This window comes from Hyperolius riggenbachi, chromosome 6 (genome assembly GCF_040937935.1).
Source record: "Hyperolius riggenbachi isolate aHypRig1 chromosome 6, aHypRig1.pri, whole genome shotgun sequence".
In the NCBI taxonomy this organism is placed as follows: Eukaryota; Metazoa; Chordata; class Amphibia; order Anura; family Hyperoliidae; genus Hyperolius; species Hyperolius riggenbachi.
The window spans coordinates 318,421,956-318,443,255 of NC_090651.1; the positions used below are offsets into that span (position 1 = coordinate 318,421,956).

General features: G+C 43.6%; 1 protein-coding gene across 1 annotated transcript in view; it reads right to left on the minus strand.

The window, feature by feature from the left end:
• Positions 1-617: 617 nt before the first annotated feature.
• Positions 618-21,300, minus strand: part of FUZ (fuzzy planar cell polarity protein) — a 63,665-nt gene continuing 42,982 nt past the window's right edge. The window contains exons 10-11 of the mRNA XM_068241352.1: positions 12,846-12,947; positions 618-1,345 (exon numbers count right to left, since the gene is read on the minus strand). Coding sequence (XP_068097453.1) covers positions 1,143-1,345; positions 12,846-12,947 — 305 coding nt within the window. The 3' untranslated portion in view covers positions 618-1,142. The remainder of the gene's footprint in view (positions 1,346-12,845; positions 12,948-21,300) is intronic.

A 21,300-nucleotide genomic window follows, 5' to 3' on the forward strand; every position in this document is an offset into this window, starting at 1 on the left:
TTGACCCTAGACTATGATTGATACATACACTACACAATACATATATAGACACCACCTCTCGGGTTTTCTGCAGCAAATGCTTCATTTATATAACAGTGTTTTCATTCCCATCTAGAGGGGCACTCGAAACCAAAATGTTTGTTCACAACCCATGTGCAGATAAACCCCATTGCTAATTCCTTACAGGACCTGAGGGCAGCCACCGATGTTTCTAGCAGAAAAAGACACACAGCAACACAGAGTTAGAGAGAACCTTAACCAAGTAAAATGATTTAAAATAAACACATGGTGTACCTGCAAATGAATATTACATACTTACCTCGCCGTCAGTTCACCATTTTCATCTAACAACGATTTTGTCAGAACTGAAATATATCAGTTGCTGTCAGTTATAACTGAAAGGACAACTGATGTGCAAGGGAATATCCATTTTTCCCTATGGCTCAAGTGGTCAATTTTCCAGCATAACAGTGTGCTGACCAGGAAGCTGTTATGGGATCATCGCCATTTTTAAAATGGAGGAGGGAGAATTCCATTGATCACAGTGGACAAACAGGACGCAGGAGAGGAGAAAGAGATGGAGGAGTAGACTACATAGGAGGTAAGTATGCCGTGTGTATGTTAATTTTGACTTTTAATTTTCAGTTTAGGTTGGCTTTAAACTGTTTCGGCAATCTTTACTAAAATCCTTGAAGTGCATACAGCTGTCCTGGGAGAAGTCTATTTTTTTACTTTGTGAAAGTGGATCCTTCATGCACTGTTCTCCCCTAGTTGGAAATGAATGGTGATCATGTGACTCATCTCCTGTAGACACAGAATTGACCTTCTTCGCAGGTGTGGAACTTCCATCTAAGATGTGGTTGCCTGTTGCTATTCTCCCATCACTGGCACCATCCCTTCCATTATCTGTGCTGGCAATGGGTTCATGCATTATGTGCACCTGCGTTCTATGAGCTCGGTGACCTCTGCTATTACATTTTCATCATACAGCTTAAATACATATGGAAAGTGGAGTTGTAGATGCCGGCAGACAGCACACAGGTGTCTTTGCACAATGCGTGAATTATGTAAACAGCTTCTTCTGACCAGCAAACACTTCAATGTCGCTTGATGCGGACGGGTGACTGTGATGCGAACATTTGTCAGAATGGAAAGTCTTTGGTAAACACCGGAGCGGTTTTATTAGCTATCGCCCGCATGCCAAACGTAGGCACATCCGGCTTGAAGAGAAGGAAGAGGAGGTGCAGTTCTGTCTTCACAGCGTAGCACTTGTGGGAGCTGGAGACCGTGTAGCACTGATGAGCCTGGTGGCTGAATCCCATTGGAAAGGACTCTTCATATTGGGCTGTAGACAAGAGAGGAGGGTTAAAGCGGGATTATCAGCCACAAAAACAAATTCCATTTACCCACTTGCTCTGTGTTTATTATTCAGTCTGCATTTCAAGCATTCCAATATAACCATAATTGTTTCTGCTGTAATGAATCTCATCTCAGTCAGCCTGACTCCTTTCTGTTACATTGCTGGGAAGAAGGAAGCTTGTTATCTGCCCTTCCACATTTCTGCTCCTCACTAATTGACTGAGAGCAGTTCAGTGTGATATGGGGCTGAAAAGGGAAATACATCTCAGCCCTCTGCAGAAGCTGCTGAAATACAATATATGCTGTGCTCACTCAGGTTTACAAAGCAAGCTAGATATGACCGTGCAGTTTCTATGAACAAAAAAAAAAAAAAAAAAGGAGTAAGGGGAGGAAATGACATCAGGATTGGCTTCAGTCAGAGGTTGTAAAAATGGAAAATGCCTGAACAGTTCTCTCTTTATGTACTATATAAAATGTACCTATATAGGCTTTTTTCCTGGGATAGTATGGCTGTCGCTGCTGCTTTAAGAAACAATCACAAAAACTGAACTGAAGAAACAAAACCATTACTGAATACAGATTAAGTAACAGAGACCTCCAAGCATGTCTTGTGATTCAGCCAACCTGGCCTGGATTCATAGAAGAAAAGAAAAAAAAACAGCTTGTATGGTTAGGATTTGCAACCCTCACCTGGGTCAAACCTATTATCAGAGATGCTGAGAGGTTTGTAAATTAGCGGTTGTGTGACTGCACCTGCAGCTTCAATACAGTTATCTCCGTGAGATAAGTGACCTCAGTCAGCAGGACTCTTTATGTTGTAAATTCTTGGAATTCTTTGATGTCTCTCTGCTAGCAAAAAAATAGAAACTGAAAGCAAGTCCTCTGTTATTGTCTCGCACTGCCCCCTAGTGACAAGTGGTCATAAGTACACATTACAGAATTATTAATTAGAAGCAAGGTAATGTAACAAATAAGAAATAAACAAAATGTGCTAAACAAAATACCCATCATCGATTACCCCTAGACGTCTACTTTTCAAAATGGTGTCACTTGTGGCACTTCTTTGCTGTTCAGACACATTTAGGACTTTGAATTAAGAATTACACTATAAAACTAAATGGCATGCTAAAAATCAAAAGAGCACATGGGGATAAATAATAGTCTGCTATATGCCCAAAGAAAAATGAAATATTGAATGTGTGGCATCATTTTAATTGGAAAAAGCCAAAGAATATATTTTGGCACTTGCAGATGAAAATTAGAAATGAGAAAAAGTTTATTTTCTGCAATCACTTCCACTTTTTCTTTTAAAATTCCTATAAAATGGAACAATTCTTTGAAAACAATTTTACCCAAAGATAGCAAGGCCTCGTGGTCACATGTGCCGAGGTAACGCAGAGAGAGGTCGCTAGGGGCGATACAAGAAGATAAGACGGGGAAGACTTCAGGAGGACTTGGACCATGGCGGGGGGAGATGGGTAAGGGCTTACGCTGCAGATAATTCTGCATTTGCCGCAGGGATTATTTTTACTCGATAGCGGGGGTTTCTATGTGGGAGCGGGGGCACCTGGCTGTATATTTCCGATATGCCAGTACACTTAAGGTGGCCATACACTTATAGATTTGCAGCAGATTCGACCATCAGATAGATTTCTGTCAGATGCCTGTCAAGTTCAATCTGACAGGAATCTATCTGATGAGTGCCACACACTAGGAACAGATTTCCAATAGATTTCACAATAAAATCTATTGAAAATCGATCTAAATGCATTATTGGAACATTAGATCTAATGCAACTCTATGGGCCATTGATCTGCTGCCAGCTGCAGATCTACATAGATTTTCCATCCTGTCAGATAGATCAAATCAATCGAAATTGGCTGCAAATCGATCGATTTGCTGATTTGAAAGAATCCATTTCCGATCGATTCTATACAATCGATCGATCGATGGCTGAAATCGACCAGTGTATGGGCCCCTTTACTCTGCATTTGCCATCAAATTAGATTAGCTGAAGGCCACGGAAATGTTTATGTGGAGGTCACCAGGCACCAAAGAGAAAAAGTGTGTCTTAAAGAGTAACTGTCAGCCCCAAAAATGAAATTTAAATCTCTTTGGCAATGTTTTATTTACTTTTTAAGGGAGCCAAAAAGGCAATGCAGAAGTTAAAAATCAATCTAATTTTTTTACTATGTAGCCTTTTCCCCAGGACGCAAAGCCGCATAACAGATACTGCTGAGCATGCAGAGCATGCCCCTGTCTGCCCGACCCCCCTCACCCCCCAGGACCAGGTGCCGATATATTCTCACCCCAAACAGCTGACACGGAGAGAGAGCGGGAGCGGAGTACATCTACACACTTCCAGCGCCGCCACCGCAGAGCAGCCGCCGCCAATTTACATGTGAGAGAATCACGAGCAGGAGAGAGATGCACGGCGGCGGCTGCTCTGCGGTGGCGGCGCTGGAAGTGTGTAGATGTACTCCGCTCCCGCTCTCTCTCCGTGTCAGCTGTTTGGGGTGAGAATATATCGGCACCTGGTCCTGGGGGGGGGGGGGGGAAGAGGGGGGGTCGGGCAGACAGGGGCATCCTCTGCATGCTCAGCAGTATCTGTTATGCGGCTTTGCGTCCTGGGGAAAAGGCTACATAGTAAAAAAATTAGATTGATTTTTAACTTCCGCATTGCCTTTTTGGCTCCCTTAAAAAGTAAATAAAACATTGCCAAAGAGATTTAAATTTCATTTTTGGGACTGACAGTTACTCTTTAAGGGGCCCATACACTGGTCGATTTCAGCCATCGATCGATTGAGAAATCAATTCTATCAAATTGCACATTCGATCAATTTGATCGATTTGATCGGACAGGATGGAAAATGTTGGTCAATCTGCTGCTGGTAGCAGATCGATGGCCCATAGAGTTGCAATGGATCTAATGGTCCAATAATGCATTTAGATTGATTTCCAATAGATTTCATTGTGAAATCTATTGGAAATCTGTTCCTAGTGTGTGGCACACATCAGATAGTTTCCTGTCAGATTGGACGTGACAGGCATCTGACAGAAATCTATCTCATGGTCGAATCTGCTGCTAGTCTATCTGTGTATGGCCACCTTTATGGTCCAAAATAATTAAATAATAATAAATATAAAAGATTGGCGGTCATGGTTGCCAGCCTAGGTGTTGAATGAGGTTACATAGGCCTCAATTCACTAAGCTTAAAGGGATACTGTAGGGGGGGGGTCGGGGGAAAATGAGCTGAACTTACCCGGGGCTTCTAATAGTCCCCCGCAGACATACTGTGCCCGTGCAGCCACTCCCCAATGCTCCGGCCCCGCCTCCGGTTCACTTCTGGAATTTCTGACTTTAAAGTCAGAAAACCACTGCGCCTGCGTTGCCGTGTCCTCGCTCCCGCTGATGTCACCAGGAGTGTACTGCGCAGACACAGACCATACTGGGCGTGCGCTCTTTATGACATCAGCGGGATCGAGGACACGGCAACGCAGGCGCAGTGGTTTTCTGACTTTAAAGTCAGAAATTCCAGAAGTGAACCGGAGGCGGGGCCGGAGCATCGGTGAGCGGCTGCGCGGGCACAGGATGTCAGCGGGGGACCATTAGAAGCCCCGGGTAAATTCAGCTAATTTTCCCCCGACCCCCCTACAGTATCCCTTTAACTCCTGTCTTTAATAACTCTTCTGAGCGGTTTTACAGTTATCACAATTATATCCCCATGGTGATAACTGTAAAACAGCTCAGAAGAGTTATTAAAGACAGGAGTTAAGCTTAGTGAATAGTTCCATCCTTTGTTCAGCTGGATTGTGACTGGAGTTTAGTCAGACACTGCCACCTTGCATGGATCTGTACTGCAGAGTGTACTACAAACGTGTCATGCTAGTGCTGCATCCCTAACTTCTTATTTTATGCTATTTTTGGTCTAGCATATTTGTTGATTTGCAAGTTCATAATCATCTTGCTTTATCTGGTAATCAATAAACTTGTTTTAGGCGTTTGTGATTTTTTTGTTCAATTTTGGGTGGCGCATGTATTTATCAAAAGGTATTTATGCCTCATTACAATAAGTATCTTGCCCTTAAACTGAATTTAACCTATTCCTGTTTCTTTCCAAGAAAGTGTTTCCACGAAAAAGATCATTAAGGTACAAGCAATGTCAGAAATGATTTACCTGGACTGTAATGCACTGAGTCAGCATGAAATCAGAATATTTTATAACTCATTCGTGTTTTAAAATACAATGGAAATTACACTGTGAACATGGCTGAAGTTAAAGGGCAACTGAAGTGAGAAGAATAAGGAGACTGCCATTGTTATTTCTTTTTAAACTGTACCAGTTGCCTGGCAGCCCTGCTGATCTATTTGTCTGCAGCAGTGTCTAAATAACAGCAGAAACAAGCATGCAGCTAATCTTGTCAGATCTGACAATAATGTCAGAAACACCTGATCTGCTGCATGCTTGTTCAGGATCTATGGCTAAAAGTATTACAGGGAGAGGATCAGCAGGATAGCCAGGCAACTGGTATTGGTCAAAAGGAAATAAATATGGCAGCTTCCATATCCCTCGTTACAGTTGTCCTTTAAATAAAAAAACAACAACAATATAGTATGCAGGTAGTCCCTAGTTGACGAAAAAGAGAAAGTTGGTGCTTCCAACACACCCTTGATATAAGCCAAGGTTTTATAAGGGGTGCTCAGGCCACATATCCAGAGCACTTGATTTGTTCGAGATGAAAATAAACTAATGAGATAAACAATTGGATCCGTCCTCCTACCCCCAAATAAATGACTTTTTTTTTAGATATATCAAGATTTTATTTTATGTAAAAACATTTACAAAGCAGATTTAATGTTTTATAGTCTCTGCACAATTGCAGTGTCTCAGGCGTCCCAGAGTGAAAATACATGAGCTATTGACCTTTTCATATTTTCCTTGCAGTCAGAGGCCCAGTTATCTGCTTAGGAAAGTTGTTTTATAGCCAGGGGCGTAACAATAGACCCTGCAAGGGATGCATCTGCAGGGGGCCCCATGGGGGGAGAGGTTTCTTTTCCTTGTCCTGAGAGACTGACAACTAAGGGCACAGAGAGGAAAAGCTTTCTGCTCTCTGCACAATTGTTCTAATGACTGTGTCTGCTCAGCCACTATTAAGGAATTATACAAAGTTTTGTAGAGAAAAATTTCCAGACAGCCCCTATTCAGTGTGCAGCAGGCTCTTGTGTACAGCACCCTGCCCCAACCTCTCTCGACCTCCCCATGTGCTCTGTACTGTAGTGATGCTGGAGTCTGCAGAGCCAGTTTTGCTCCATCAGAGATGGACAGAGTGAGTGTAATAAGCTGAGGCTGGGCACACGCTCGTCTGTCGGTATTCTGTATGTATTTTGTGTGTCTGTATGTGTGAAAACATGAACGTTTTATCACAGAAGCTAATGTAATTGATAGAGAAAATGTGTGCAGTGCTTCACTGCTGTTTTTTATCTGCATGGGGAAACACATTCAAGTGTGCACTAGCCAATTGAATACCATTGGTTCTCAGTTTACCTGTGCAAAAAGTGAGGAGGGGGAGCCCCATCCAAAGTTTTGTAGGGGGGGCTCAGTGATTTCTAATTACACCCCTGTTTATAGCTGTAATGTGTTATCAGTGAGCCTGACTGGGTCTAGACTGGAGAAAAACTGTCAGTTCCATACCTTTTTTTAGGTAGGGAAAACAGAAAAGGAGCACAGCCTATGTGTCTGTATGCTTGCCACTGTATATACACGCCTATCATCATGTCATCTCTGGTACACTTTAAGTCTATAGGAAATAAACAGAGAAGGCCAGCACTCCCGGTGTAAAGTTTAAGTGTTGCAGATGAAAGCCTGACGTTTCGGCACTCATATGTCCCTTTATCAGGGCATAACAGGTCTATGCAACAATATCTAGAACCAACACTAAGACTGCAATTAAAGGAGTACTATCGATTGAAACGACTTTTTTTTTTAATACTGTATATTAGTGTACACATTACCACTAGTGCTAGGGGCACTTTATTTATTCACCCAGGTCTCTCTCTTGCTATCCCTGCTTAAAAATGCATTTCTCACACAGCTCATAGTAGTTTGGGTCACCCTGAGCTGCTTGGTTACTCTGTCACACAGCTCACAAATATATTTCACTGTGTCACTCACAGCATGCAGGAGACATGAGGAGAAATAGGCTGATCTGAGGTGGTAACAGGTAACTAAATGAGCTGGAATATTGCTGGAATATAACTAGCTATAAACAATAGTCTGTGTTTACACTCAGTCTGGCTGCCTGCTTGTGGTGATTCACTCCAGGCTGCATCCACTTTACAAGCTGCTGAGAGGGGCAGACCACTGTTTACAATTAGCATTATTAGTATCTTTATCAGTCAAGAGAAGCAAAGATAATAAACACACATTGCTAGAATCTTTAACCCCTTACCACCATATCAATAAGATTCTTTCAGCAAGGTGATAATTAAACTATAAACTGAGGAGTTGATAGCAACTCCCCTGTGCAGACATGGGCTTAGCCCTCTGGGAGCCCTCAGCATATAGATACATTTGTATCAAACACTGACGGCCAAAACTGACGGAGGATTTTACAGCTGAGAGGAACAGCTGTGTGAGGAATCAAATTGCTCCTAGTACTTGTCCTAATGTGTGCTACAACATACAGCATTTAAAAATAAATGCATACATCGATAGTATTCCTTTAAAGAATGGCCACTAAAAACACCAAGTGTTGCTGAGCTGGAGATGCGCACACCCACGTAACAACTACTTTACAATTACAGAGATGTTGCCAGATACCACAGCCACAGACCTAAACCAAGACCCTGCAGAAAGTGACATCATTCAGAATGATCAATGCCTTTAATCCCACAGCAAGTGCCAAAGATAAGGCGTGCACAGATACACTGCTTACTAGTTCAGTAAGTTCACTTTGGCGGCTGTATCATAGTTACATACCCCACCCACCAGTGTGGTCTTCCTACTACACCTCAAGCTTCCAGCATCTGCTGGAAATGCGGGGCTCTTTGCCCCTCCTGAGGACCATGATGTCAAGGGGAGGGGTGAAAAGCACAGAAGACGTGAGTGACTCGAGGAGGAAATGGCATCAGTGGGAAAATGTACTTATAAGACTCACACCTATATGTCAGCTACTCTGCTGCCAGCTCTGCAACAAATAGATCCACTACTACCCCTGCTACCATCCAAGGCCCTTGAGCTATCCTCAAGAATCAGGATGCTTACCAGCATTAGCCATCACTGCCGGTTTCTTTCATGAAGAACTGAGCCTTTGCATATGAACCGTTGCCTTCCTCTGTCACCCACCCTCCAGGTCTCCTTAGGGATAAAAGATTGCCAAGTGCGCCTGGTGGTGCTGTAGTATGGCAGCCTAAGCTCTTGGCTTTCGGACATTTTCTCCCCTTACTCTTCACCATCCAACCCCCCTCCTGCCAGAACCTGTATGGGCCAAAACCAAAAGCAATTCCAGGTACAACTCCCCCGTTTGAAATAAATTATTCGGATTCTTTTGTTATCAATACAGGATCGCTTGAGTTGAATTACTGTAGTCATATTTATTTTTAAATTCCTTTTCACCTCCCCTACTGGCCGTTTAAGTTTGGGGGTGGGTGGGATTTTCTGCTTTTGGAATTACCGTGTAACCCATGACATATTGTTGACTTGTTCTAATGCTATATTAACCACCTTCTTAAATGGATATAATTGCATGTGCTAGTATGGCAAAATCAGATGTCTATCAGAACAATGTTCCTCTAGCTCTCAAGTTCCTGGAAACCTATAATGTGTCCTCATTAAAGTGTGGCTTCCTGTGAAGAGCTAGTTTTTACACAGAAACTAGTTGTACAATTCATTCACCTCATAAGCTCTAGGCTGATTTACAACCACTGTATGTAAGAGAGGTAATGACTTACGCAACTATTATGCTGGGCATACACGGGTCGATCCGGCGGGCGATTAGCCGCCGGATCGACTCCTGCGGCGTCCCCGCTGGCATACACGGGTCGTTACGGCCGCCGATTAGCCGCCGGATCGATTCCCGCTTGTCCCCGCCGGCGCTCCTTATCAGCCGCTCGATTCCCCACTATTGTCCGCCGGCGGGGATCGAGCGGGGAATCTATCCGGCAGGTCATCGGACCTGTCGGATATTATCAATCGAGCAATCAGCGGCTCGATTGATAACAGCGCACCTCGCTGTGTATGCCCAGCATTAGGCTGAATCCACACTGCAAATTGTCAATAGCAGTGTGGTGCGCACCGCACCAACAAAAACAGGCCTTCGGGGATTACCGCATTGATACTCAGTGGTCCCCGTCTGGCAGCAGGCCATACAGGAAGTAACGATCTAGCCCTCATTTCCTGTGGCCAAATTGATGACGTGCGCAGACGTGTAAAGACAAAATACGCTTTTGCACATAGCGTAAAACTGCGGCAGTCCATTTAAAAACATGAGCGTCGCCATAGACATGCATGACTTCTGGTCTGCCGCAGGTCACCGCACGGTAACGTAGGTATGCGCTTCATTAGATAGGGTACTTCCGGCGCCAATGTCAACTACTCCATAGACTTTCATTGCCTTAGCGCAGTGATGGCTAACGTTGGCACTCAAGCTGTGGTGAAACTACAAGACCCATGAGGCATTGCAATACTCTGACCGCTCTAAGCATAACTCGGGGAGGCAGAGGCATGATGGAATTTGTGGTTTTGTCACAGCTGGAGTGCCAAGGTTAGCCATCACTGCCCTAGTGGTAAGCTGTGGTAAAATGCCACACCACGCCAGTGTGAAAGGGTCCTTACTGTTTAGTGACCTTTCATTACATTACTAAATAATAGAAGTCCAAATATTTCTGAAACTAATTAACAGTGCGAAAAAAAATAAAACATAACATAGTAGGGCACCAAGGCCTGAACAACTCCAGGGAATAAATTAGTATACTCACTTGTATAAAATCAGACATAATGCACGCACAGGAATAAAACTGAACATTTTGCTACTCATTACCACTGTTCAAAGCATCTATAGAGGTGATCACTACCAGCACATGGCCAATAAAGAGCTAATACTGCAGTTGAGGGACGGCTCCTCGGGGCCCCTTTGGCCCAAGGGCCCTGGGTGCAGTCGCAACCGCTGCATCCCCTATTGCTACGCCAGTGTCTACATCACTGGACATACTGTGTTGTATCATCTGTATGCACAATAAAATAAAAAGCTAATTAAGTGTTATCTATACTAGTTTGTCCGAGTCATTTGCTTGAGTAATTCACTACACAAGATGTTGGTTTTATATACAGTGCATACAGTAGATCAATAATAAAAAATCATGGAAAGGAAAGCCTGGCTAGAGGCAACTATTGGGAAAAGCCTTAAAGTGAACCAGAGACGAAGCACCCTCATGTATTTTACCATATATATCAGTGGGAACATTAACCTCCCTGGCGGTATGATAAATGCGGCTGCGCGGCCGCAGGAGGGTTTTTTTTCACTTTTTTTTTTTTTTTTTTTTTAGCATGTAGGGCACCCTCTGATGCGGCGGGTAGCGGCGATTTGGCGCGGGGCGGCGGCGATCGTAAGTAACACGCAGCTAGAAAAGTGCTAGCTGCGTGTATAAAAAAAAATAAAAATGATGCAGATCGGCCCAGCAGGGCCTGAGAAATCCTCCTGAGTGGCTTACCCCGTGTCCAGCACGGGGTTACCGCTAAGGAGGTTAAGGTACATACACACGTCGGGTTTTTCCAAACAATTGGTCGTTTGGACGTCTGAACAACCGGTCATTTGAATGGCAAATCGGGCGTGTGTACAAACGGTCGTTCGGCTGATAAGACTGGTTTTGACGGATCCGCTTGGCAAATCGGTCAAATCCAGTGTTATCAGCTAAACGACCGTTTGTACACACGCCCGATTTGATGTTCAAATGACCGGTCGTTCAGACGTCCAAACGACCAATTGTTTGGAAAAACCTGACGTGTGTATGTACCTTTAGAGACAACACCTACCCTGCTCTCTGATCCTTCCTGCTCAGCTTGCTTGTTTCAGCCCTGATAAAATCCCCGTCTGAGCATTCAGTCTGGCTTTGCTCAGGAATCAATATTATTATTATTATTTGTATTTATAAAGCGCCAACATATTACGCAGCGCTGGACATTAATTTAGGTTACAGACAATATTTAGGGGTGACATACACCCATATGACAATACAGGAATACAAGAAAACCAGATCACACAGCACAGTATGAGTACAAGGTAATGCTTAGTCAGTCACTGAATGGAGCATGGAGAGTAGGCAAGTTAGGTTCACTCAAATGCATAGCATGGGTTTACAGTAATGGAGGTGCATGATCAGGTAGGACACAAAAGGAAGAGCTGAGTCATTATAGCAGAGCCAGAAGGGGGCAGGATTGGGCTTAAAAAGACATCAGAGAAGACAGGCTCCGCTATAATGATTCCTGAGCAAAGCCAGACTGAATGCTCAGACGGGGATTTTATCAGAGCTGGTAACAAACAGGCTGAGCAGGAAGGATCAGAGAGCAGGGTAGGAGTGTTCACATTGATATATATGGTAAAATACATGGTAATATATGGTAATTGATATATATGGTAAAATACATGGTAATATATGGTAATTGATATATATGGTCAAATACATGAGGGTGCTTTGTCTCTTGTTCACTTTAAGTAAAATTCTGAGAGACCAGATGTAATTATCCTAAACAGCAACATTTTAGATGTATTCTATAAACTATGAATAACACGGGACTACCCAAAAACGTATTAATAAAAAGATTTAAAACTGAATACTGGGAACCACTAGGAGCAATTTGGCAGTGATTGGTGATCGCTGGCGATTGGCAAAGCACTATGTTAGTGGATCCCTGTGGGGTTGTCCCCCTAGCAGTGTTGCTAATAGCATTTTGTGAGCGATACCGGATTGATTGCATCAGTGGCAACAGTAGCTGAATTGCAATCGCTCAAGGAAATCGCAGCACTTCCGCAACTTAGCAAATCACGGGCGCTTTATGAAAGCAAAGCACCTGCAGGATTAATTATAATAGGGTTTTTATGTAATTTACATGAAATTGTGCTTGTGCGAGTGGGGGCGAGAACAAGCGGCATTGCTTGTAAGAAGCGGTATCTACTTCCCTGGTGCTGAAGTAAAGTCCGGAAGGGCGTAGATACAGAATGCGGAAAAGGTTAAATGGCACTGTAAGGCTCAACACACACCATACAATCTTGGTTGTTCAATCTTACCGCTTTCATGTAGTATAAGAGCTTATCCAATCAATCATTCAAGGTATTTTCAATCTGTTGGCCCTTATATTACATAGAATTGGTAAATCTGTACAACCAAGATTGTATGGTGTGTGTTGAGCTTTACACTGTTCCAAGATCAATTAGAACACACACAATTCATAACTTTTTTTTATTTAGTGCTTTCTGCAAATCAAACTTACGGTTCTTCTCATCATGGTGGTCTGGCTGGAAGTAGCGGGACATGGCGAGGGTATAAAAGGATCGTAGAGCTGCCCGCCTCTGCTCCAGGATATACTTCATCTCTAGTAAGACAGAACAAAACAATTGTTTCTTAACTTCAGATGTGTGGCAGTTAAAATGCCCGTTTTGGCACAGATTTGTATGAATATTGTTAGTATTAAAGTAACTATAGTGAAAATAACATAATGAATACAATTGTTTATTTTTACAATATTCATTTATAGATTAGCCAGTGTTTGCCCAATGTAAAATCTATCCTCTCCCTGAATTACATTTTGAAAGTTATGACGGGTGGTGACATCTTCAGTCCTGCCAGGTGATCTGTACGGAATGTTCGTTACTGAGAGTTTTATGCACAGATGGAGATACTGCTTACTTGGCAGGTGGAAAAAGCCACTATTTCCCACAATGCAACAAGGTTCCCAGACAGCAAACTGTCAGGACCATGGTCATCACATCACACTGTGGGAGTGGTTACACCACTATATCAGACACACAGACCCCCCATGAGGATCTATCTGAGAAAAGTTTAAGATTTCTCATGAGAAAAGAGGTATCAGCTACTAATTGGAGCATGGGGCTCCGCCCAAATTTCCCTGCTAAATTTGCTGTGAAATTAAATAGTACTTCAAAAAAAAAATATTACCCAAAGAAAGCCTAGAATGTCCTGAAAAAAACAATTTATGTATCACTTTCATGGCATTGGTAATAAAAAGTTACCGGTTTTCTTCATGTATCTTTACTGAGCACCTTTCATATGTGCCAGCTATATGAACAGAACAAGCCTAAGCAGGTAAGAGATCAGGCAGAGAAAGGTTTCATCGCTCTACAGCAAATAATGCCGATTGTGATATCTTGCCTTAGGCTGTACACCACTAAGAATGTGTTTTATTGAGAAATTCATTGTCTTATTTCTGGAAGATCACACCTGGCAAAGTAATAACATCGTACTAAATGTAAAACCTCTTAGTTACAGCAGTGACAAGCCAAGTACAGTGAATGAATCACGGATTGTCTGTCACAAGTATATCGCTGCGCATGTTGTTCACTGTTTGAGCAGTGCTTACTGCGGTCATACAAAAGGAAACTTATAGTTGGGCGATAACTTGCGCATTGCTATGGTGACTTCCAGCCAGTAACGGATGTCCCTTGTACCACTAGAGCCAGGGATTTACCAAAACAACAGGTAGGCCTTACTATACAGTATATGTTATAGGAAAAGAGGGCGATGGGTCGGCACTGCTGTACAAACTGGTTTATTATTTATTTTTTTATTTACATAGCGCCAACATATTCCGCAGTGCTTTACTTTATTCATGTAGACAACACATGTGAAATCATATGTTCAGTACAATGTGGTGTCTCACATACTAATGTAAGAATAAGGGCTTGTGGTGGGTGCGGGGGTGAAGTAGCCTGAAAGCCGTTTCGCGCGTTTGCACTTCCATGGAGGTCGGGACACCAGGTGCAGGAGCTCCTTCCAGTTTTCTTGCCTCGGAAGCGCTCATCAAGTAGGACTGCACTTAGCTCCGCCTCCTGTCCTTTCACCTTAGATTTTCGCCAACCAATCTGCAGAACTCAAGAGTGCCAATGGAATCTGCTTCTGCCCCTTCTTACTTATTATATGTGTGCTTACAAATAAAAACTAACTCTCCTCATTTAATTTGTTTAGGCATAGGACGTCAAATGTACAAAACATTGACATTCTTCTATCATGTCATGAAGCCCAGTCAGTTTTTTAAAATTTCAATTAAATTCATCATAACATTTTTATATTATTATGTAACCTCTTGAGGACCGCAGGGCTAAACCCCCCTAGTGACCAGGCCATTTTTGGTGAAATTGGCCACTGCAGTTTTAAGGCCAAGCTGCAGGGCCGCACAACACAGCACAGAAGTGATTCTCCCCCCCCCTTTTCTCCCCACCAACAGAGCTCTCTGTTGGTGGGGTCTGATCGCTCCCCTTATGGTTTTTTTTTTTTTTTTATAAATATTTGTCAGTGTTTTTTTAAATAAAAAACACTGTTTCTTTAAATGTCATCCCTCCCTCCCCCCAGCCAGCAAATTACGGCGATCGGCTGTCATAGGCTTCTGCCTATGAGAGCCGATCGCTCTCTTGTCCCCCAGGGGGACAGCTCCGCCTCCCAAGCAGGAGATGCACGCGCAGCCTGTGCGCGATCTCCTGCAAAACAGAGCCCCAGGACTTTACACCAATCGGCGTTAGGCGGACCTGGGGCTGCCGCCGCGGCCACGCCCATCGGCGTGACACGGGCGGCAACTGGTAAAAAAAAAAAAACAAAAAAAACAAAACAAAAAAACACACATTTTAATTTATTTTTAATTGTGAAATAATTCCTTTAGGCCTCTTACACAGTAAGACGTTGCGTTTGATGCGACGTTAAGGTTGCATAACGTGCCCCTAATGCAACGCATTGAAAGACTATGACTTGGTCGTTATTTAGCCCTGCGTTTGGTGCGCCGTTTTCGTCGCACAGTGATAGAACGAAAACGGCGCATGCGTAAAAAAAACAAAACATTACTGAGCATGTGCCAACAGTCTAACGCAGCTAAAAATGTGTATAACGCATAGCATGCAGCACTTTCATTTAACGTGCAGCGATAGACACCAACGCAACGACTGCACTGTAAACAGCCCATTGATTTTTCATTGCTGTAAGTTATTGTGCGTTACATGTTGTTGTAACATGCGACTAATCTCGAGCCCTCAAAGTCACATTGTCAGACAGGAAGAAGCAGGCTTGCTTCCATGTTCCCTGCTATCACCTTCCCTTTACCTTCTCTCCTGTACTAATATTTATAGACCTACAAAAAAAAAAAAAAATCACCACCGCACAACTTACCTACTCCTGGATCCCTTCGCTGTCTTTTCCACCTACTCTGCTCTCCCTTTCCGCCGCCGTATCCCCCGTATTTGCTGGCATCTTCACCGCTATGGTGCTGACCCAGAAGTAACCTGAAAGTGCTTCGAGGTCAGGGCCATAGCAGTGGAGATGGCGCCTAGTGTGTCCATGCGACTATACTGTTGTATACTCCTCCCTTTTATTGCCTGAAGAAGTGGGAATATACCTGCGAAATGTGTTACTTTATATTTCTGGAGTCTGTGAATAAATAAAACATTTTATTTGGGTATTTTTTGGGTGTGGGAGGTAAACAGTTAATTTCAAATGTAATTTATTGCGTTATGTGTGAAAAAAATTTACGTGCATGTAGTTTTACTATTTGGCCTCAAGATGGCCACAATGATTTTGTTTACTTCCCTTCCTGTAAGTGAGAGTGCTCGCGTTCCTTACAGGAAGCACAAGGACGTTATTTTTTTTTTTTCTTTGGGGGGGGGGGGGTTAGACCATGGCCACTGAAAAGAAGCCGTCGGTTTTTCTTTTTCTACCGGGGACTTAGATCAATGAATGGGAACAGGTAATAAAGGGCATAGAACGCTCCTGGCAACAGTGGCCCGGCCTCGCATGCGCAGTAAGCTCAGACTTCCCAAGTTACCGAGAGCCATAATGGACGATCCAGGAGGTGGAAGAGGACAGCGAGGAAGCGATCAGGCCAAAGTGGGCTGGAGGAAGCGCCATGTATGTATGATTTTTTTTTTTTTTTTTTTTTTTTAATCATTCAATTTTTTTTATTGAAAGGATTGTGCAGGTTTTTTTTTTACAACTTTTTACAACATTTTAACAGAGTTATAACGCCAGTGAACAGTTGCACAGTACTGTACAGTATCGTTTTGCCCGTATTGGGGGACTTGTAACTACACATCTCCATAACAGGCTTTATTTACTAATTATTTTACATTTCTATGCGTAGGAAATTTCAGGCGCGGGTGTTTACAGGCATACTCCCTCTAAAAGTTGTTTAGGGATAGGAGAGATACCTAGATATAATGCCTAGGTAATTGCAGGTGTTGTATATCTTAAAGTTATTGTAGAGTAACTTCCGACAACATGAATTGTGCTGGTAAGGTTGTAGATGGGAGGTTAGTCTAGGCCCCCAGTGAGGCTAAGGTTGGCGGAAGTTCTTGGAATGGGGACTAGGGGATTACAATGTTGACCTAGTTGGTTACAGACAAATCTACAGGGGCCTTGGGCTGGCCAACTACCTGCAGACTGTCGTGTATGGTATAGCCTGAGGTACTCCGGTAGTCCCTGGGTGTTTGACGTGGATCTACTTAGTCTTAAGAGATTAAAGGGTGCCATTAATGAGGATTTTTCCAAACGTTTGGGACCAACCCAGGACTGTGCTTGCTTAACCTGTGTCGCCTGGTGGTCAAAACAGCCAATTGCCGAACCGCTCCACGCCAATTGGCATGAACGGCCTTCTATGGGGCTCCGCTTTCAGCCTCTTAGCGCTGCTCAGAGACTGTTAGACGGTGAAACCGCCTTCTAATATACCTTTTCTTCGCTGCGATCCAAGGCAGTGCTGTACTTCGAACAGCCGTGTGACACGGCTGTCCCCCTGGGAGACACAGAAGCGATCTGCGGTGATAGGCTGACTGGGGGAGGGAGGGAAATTATTTTTAAATAGGCATTTTTATAATAAAAAAAAAAAAATATTTGTAAAATAAAATAAACATTGGGGAGTGATCAGACCCCACCAACAGTGGGGGGAAATCATGAAGTGGAAAAGGAGGCACAGTACCTGGCACCAAATGCAGCAGGGCAGACGCACCGGAGATGGGAACCAAGAGCGTGCACGTCCAGAAGACAGCTTTGGATCCAATGAAGTAGAAAACAAGGAAGGAGGCACCGCTTCTTTTGTAAAATCCCTTTAATCCGGTGGGGGAAGATGCAGGTACATGGCAGTGGGGGCAACAGATGCCTGACAGCTGTTTCGCTGGCTTAAACCAGCTTCTTCAGAGGCAGATTGGGGGGAAATCACTTGTGTACTGAGTTGTGCAGCACTGCAGCAAGCCCTTAAAGCTGCAGTGGCCCAATTTATGAAAACTGGCCTGGTATGAGGGGGGGTTAAACAACGCGGTCCTCAAGTGGTTAAAGTGGAACTGAACTCATAAAATGTAAAAACAGCATTGAAATCCATGTGAGAAATTGCAGGCAAAAAAACAGTACAATAAATGTACAAAAATATGTTAATAAACTATATAATATACAATTAATGCATAAGCCCCGCCCCCTGTGACGCTGGCTGCCGCGGCAGCCCTGCTGGCACGCAAAGGTCACTGGGAGACCTTCTGCTTATGCAAATTCTGCCTTCCAAGTCAATACCGAGTGAGACGTCCTGCTGCTATTGTTAACAGTGCACGTCATCAGCAGGCGCTTCCTGTGAAGATGGACCTCACAGCTACTGCGTACACATGCTTGTGTAATTAACTCCTGCCCCGTTCTGTGCTGCTCTCTGTCCCCGCTGTCTCCCCATTGCAGATCAGCGCTGCCCTCTGTCCCCAGCCCGCTGCCTTCCTGTCAGAAGACACTGGCCAGTGCAGTGTGTGCGGGGACAAACCACTTTTACAGAGGGGGTTTGCAACAAGCTGCTGTAAAAATAAATAGACTTAGATCAGGCTGGTGCCTGATCTACATTTCCCATTCCCTCCTGCTCGGCATTTACAGCTCCAGCTCTGCTGACTAATGAGCTGAGAACTGCAGAGTCCTGGAGTGTAAGCATGTCCAGCTCCCCCATCCCCCGGGAAAGTGAAGACGCTGGGAAGAGGAGAGATACACAGACACTCGTGCAGGGGAGACAGCGTGTCAGAGTGCTGTGAGCTGGAGGTGCTGTGCTGTATGTATGCAATGTGTGTATGGACCTGTGTATGAATGGCTGCTTGTGTGTATGCATTGTGTGCTGTGAGTTGGAGGTGCTGCCATATGTATGCAATGTTTGTAAGTATATGGACCTGTGTATGAATGGCTGCTTGTGTGTATGCATTGTGTGCTATGTATGCTATGTGTGCTGTATGTGTGCATATGTCTGGATCCACGTATAAATCACTGCTTGTATGTATGCATTGTGTGCTGTATGTGTGCACAGTATAAATGTGTGTGTGCGTGTGTGTGTGTGCGTGCGCGTGTGTGTCTTTGTGATATGCATGTATACATTATATATATATATATATATATATATATATATATATATATATATATATATATATATATATATTACTTCTATAGAGAATGTTTCACCCTCCCTCCTCTGTGTCCGGTGTAGCACCCCTCTTTCAGCCCCATATACAGCATGGCCAATACCCCCCCCCCCCTTCCAATATTAAAGTAAATAGTCGGTTTTGTGACACCAAGAAACAGTTTATCTCGGCACCTAAAGCGTAGCTTGTGAGTTGGGTACCTGCTATAGTCCACAGCATGTGCACAGGGTAATTCGGGTACTGACCCTCGGCGGACCCCAAATTACTTTTCCCTCCAAGTTACTATGACTTGGAGGGGGAATCATATTTAGCGGCTCACCCTGCGCCCAATTCACCGCCATAGATGGTGAACTAGCCGCAATGTGTGCTGATCTTTGTTACCTCAATTATATACAGTATAAGCTGTTACTCTGTGGCTGTACTGATAGTAAACTAGCTGCAATGTGTGCTGATCTCTGCTGCCTCCAGTATGTACAGTATAAGGTGTTACTCTGTGGCTGTACTGATAGTAAACTATCTTCAGTGTGTGCTGATCTCTGCTACCTCCAGTATGTACAGTATAAAGTGTTAGAGCTGGTTCACATTAGCTTGTGTTCCGCTCCGATGAGCCGCAGCCACAGCAATGCTTTCCCTATGGGAAAGTTCACATTGCTACGTTCCGCTGCCTGCGTTCTGCTCATCGGAGCAGACGTTCCCGACATGTTGGGACCTTGCGTTCCCACTCCGTTCAACAGAGCAGAACGCAAGAGTACGGGGTGGGTGTCGTAATGTGAACCAGCCCTTACTCTGTGGCTGTACTGATAGTAAACTAGCTGCAGTGTGTGCTGATCTCTGCGACCTCCAGAATGTACAGTATAGGCTGGTACTCTGGCCCTGTACTGATAGTAATCTAGCTGCAGCATGTGCTGATCTCTGCTACCTCCACTATGTACAATGTAACTTCTGTTACTCTGTACCTGTACTAATAGTAATCTAGCTGCAATGTGTGATCTCTAATACCTCTAATGTGTACAGTATCATCTGTGACTATGTGCCTGTACTGATAGTAAACTAGCTGCAGTGCGTGATGATTCCTGCCACCCCCAGTGTGTACAGTATGAGACAAGACACATTTATATCATGCTTTTTTTCCTGGCAGACTAAAAGCACCAGAATTTCAGCCACTAGGACGCGCACTATAGGCACTAGCATTGTTAGGGAGTGTTTGCCCAAGGTCTCCTACTGAGTAAATCAAGCTTACTGAACTTGAAGAGCCAAGATTCTAACACAGGTCTCCTGTGTCAGAGGCGGAGTCCTTGACGAGTACACTATCCAGCCACTACAAGCTGCTACCCTGTGCCTGTACTGATAGTAAACGAGCTGAAGTGTGTGTGTGTGTGTGTGTGTGTGTGTGTGTGTGTGTGTGTGTGTGTGTGTGTGTGTGTGTGTGTGTGTGTGTGTGTGTATTGGGGGGGGGGGGGGGCAATTTCAGTGTGAAATCGCGGAAAAATCACTCCTGCAAAACGCAGGTGTGAATAGAGCCTAAGAAAGGTTTGCGCTTCGCAGTGTAAAAAGGACTCCCCCCCCCCCCCTGAAAAAACATGAATACATATATATGCTTCACTGCTAATGCTTCACTCTATATAAAACTAAACAAATGTCCACTAAAAACATATAACAGTCCTTTTTACACTGTGAAGTGCCAAACCTCTGATAGTGTGTATGTGAACTGATTAACGAGAGGGGCCATCGTGTATCTAAAAGGGTTGTTTTTTGGCAAAAAAAAAAAAAAAAAACGTTTTCCCTGAAATTAGCAAGAGTGAAGTAATATCAGTGAAGCATATGCATGCCTGTCATTTTTTTTTTGGTGGACATTTGGTCAGTTTTATAAAGAGTGAAGCATATATATATATATATATATATATATATATATATATATATATATATATATATATATATATATATATATATATATATATATATATATATATATATATATATATATATATATATTTATGATTTTTTGGGAAAAAACCTGTTTAGTCTTTTTTACACTGCGCCAAACCTCTCTTACTGTGTATGAGAGCTGGGACGATCACAAACCTGAATCACTAGTGATTCAAATGAGGCTTAGTTAGCCCATGCGCTATGTACTGGTAGGAGAAGGGGTACTTGCAGGGGGTGGTGACATAAGAGGGAATTCCCTCTGTCAAGCTTCCTACAGGGGAGGACAAGGGTGGCTGGATGATGTAAGAGGGGATTCCCCCTGCGTGACACCTACGAGGAAGAGAAAGAGGGGCGGGGGTGCTTGTCATAAGAGCG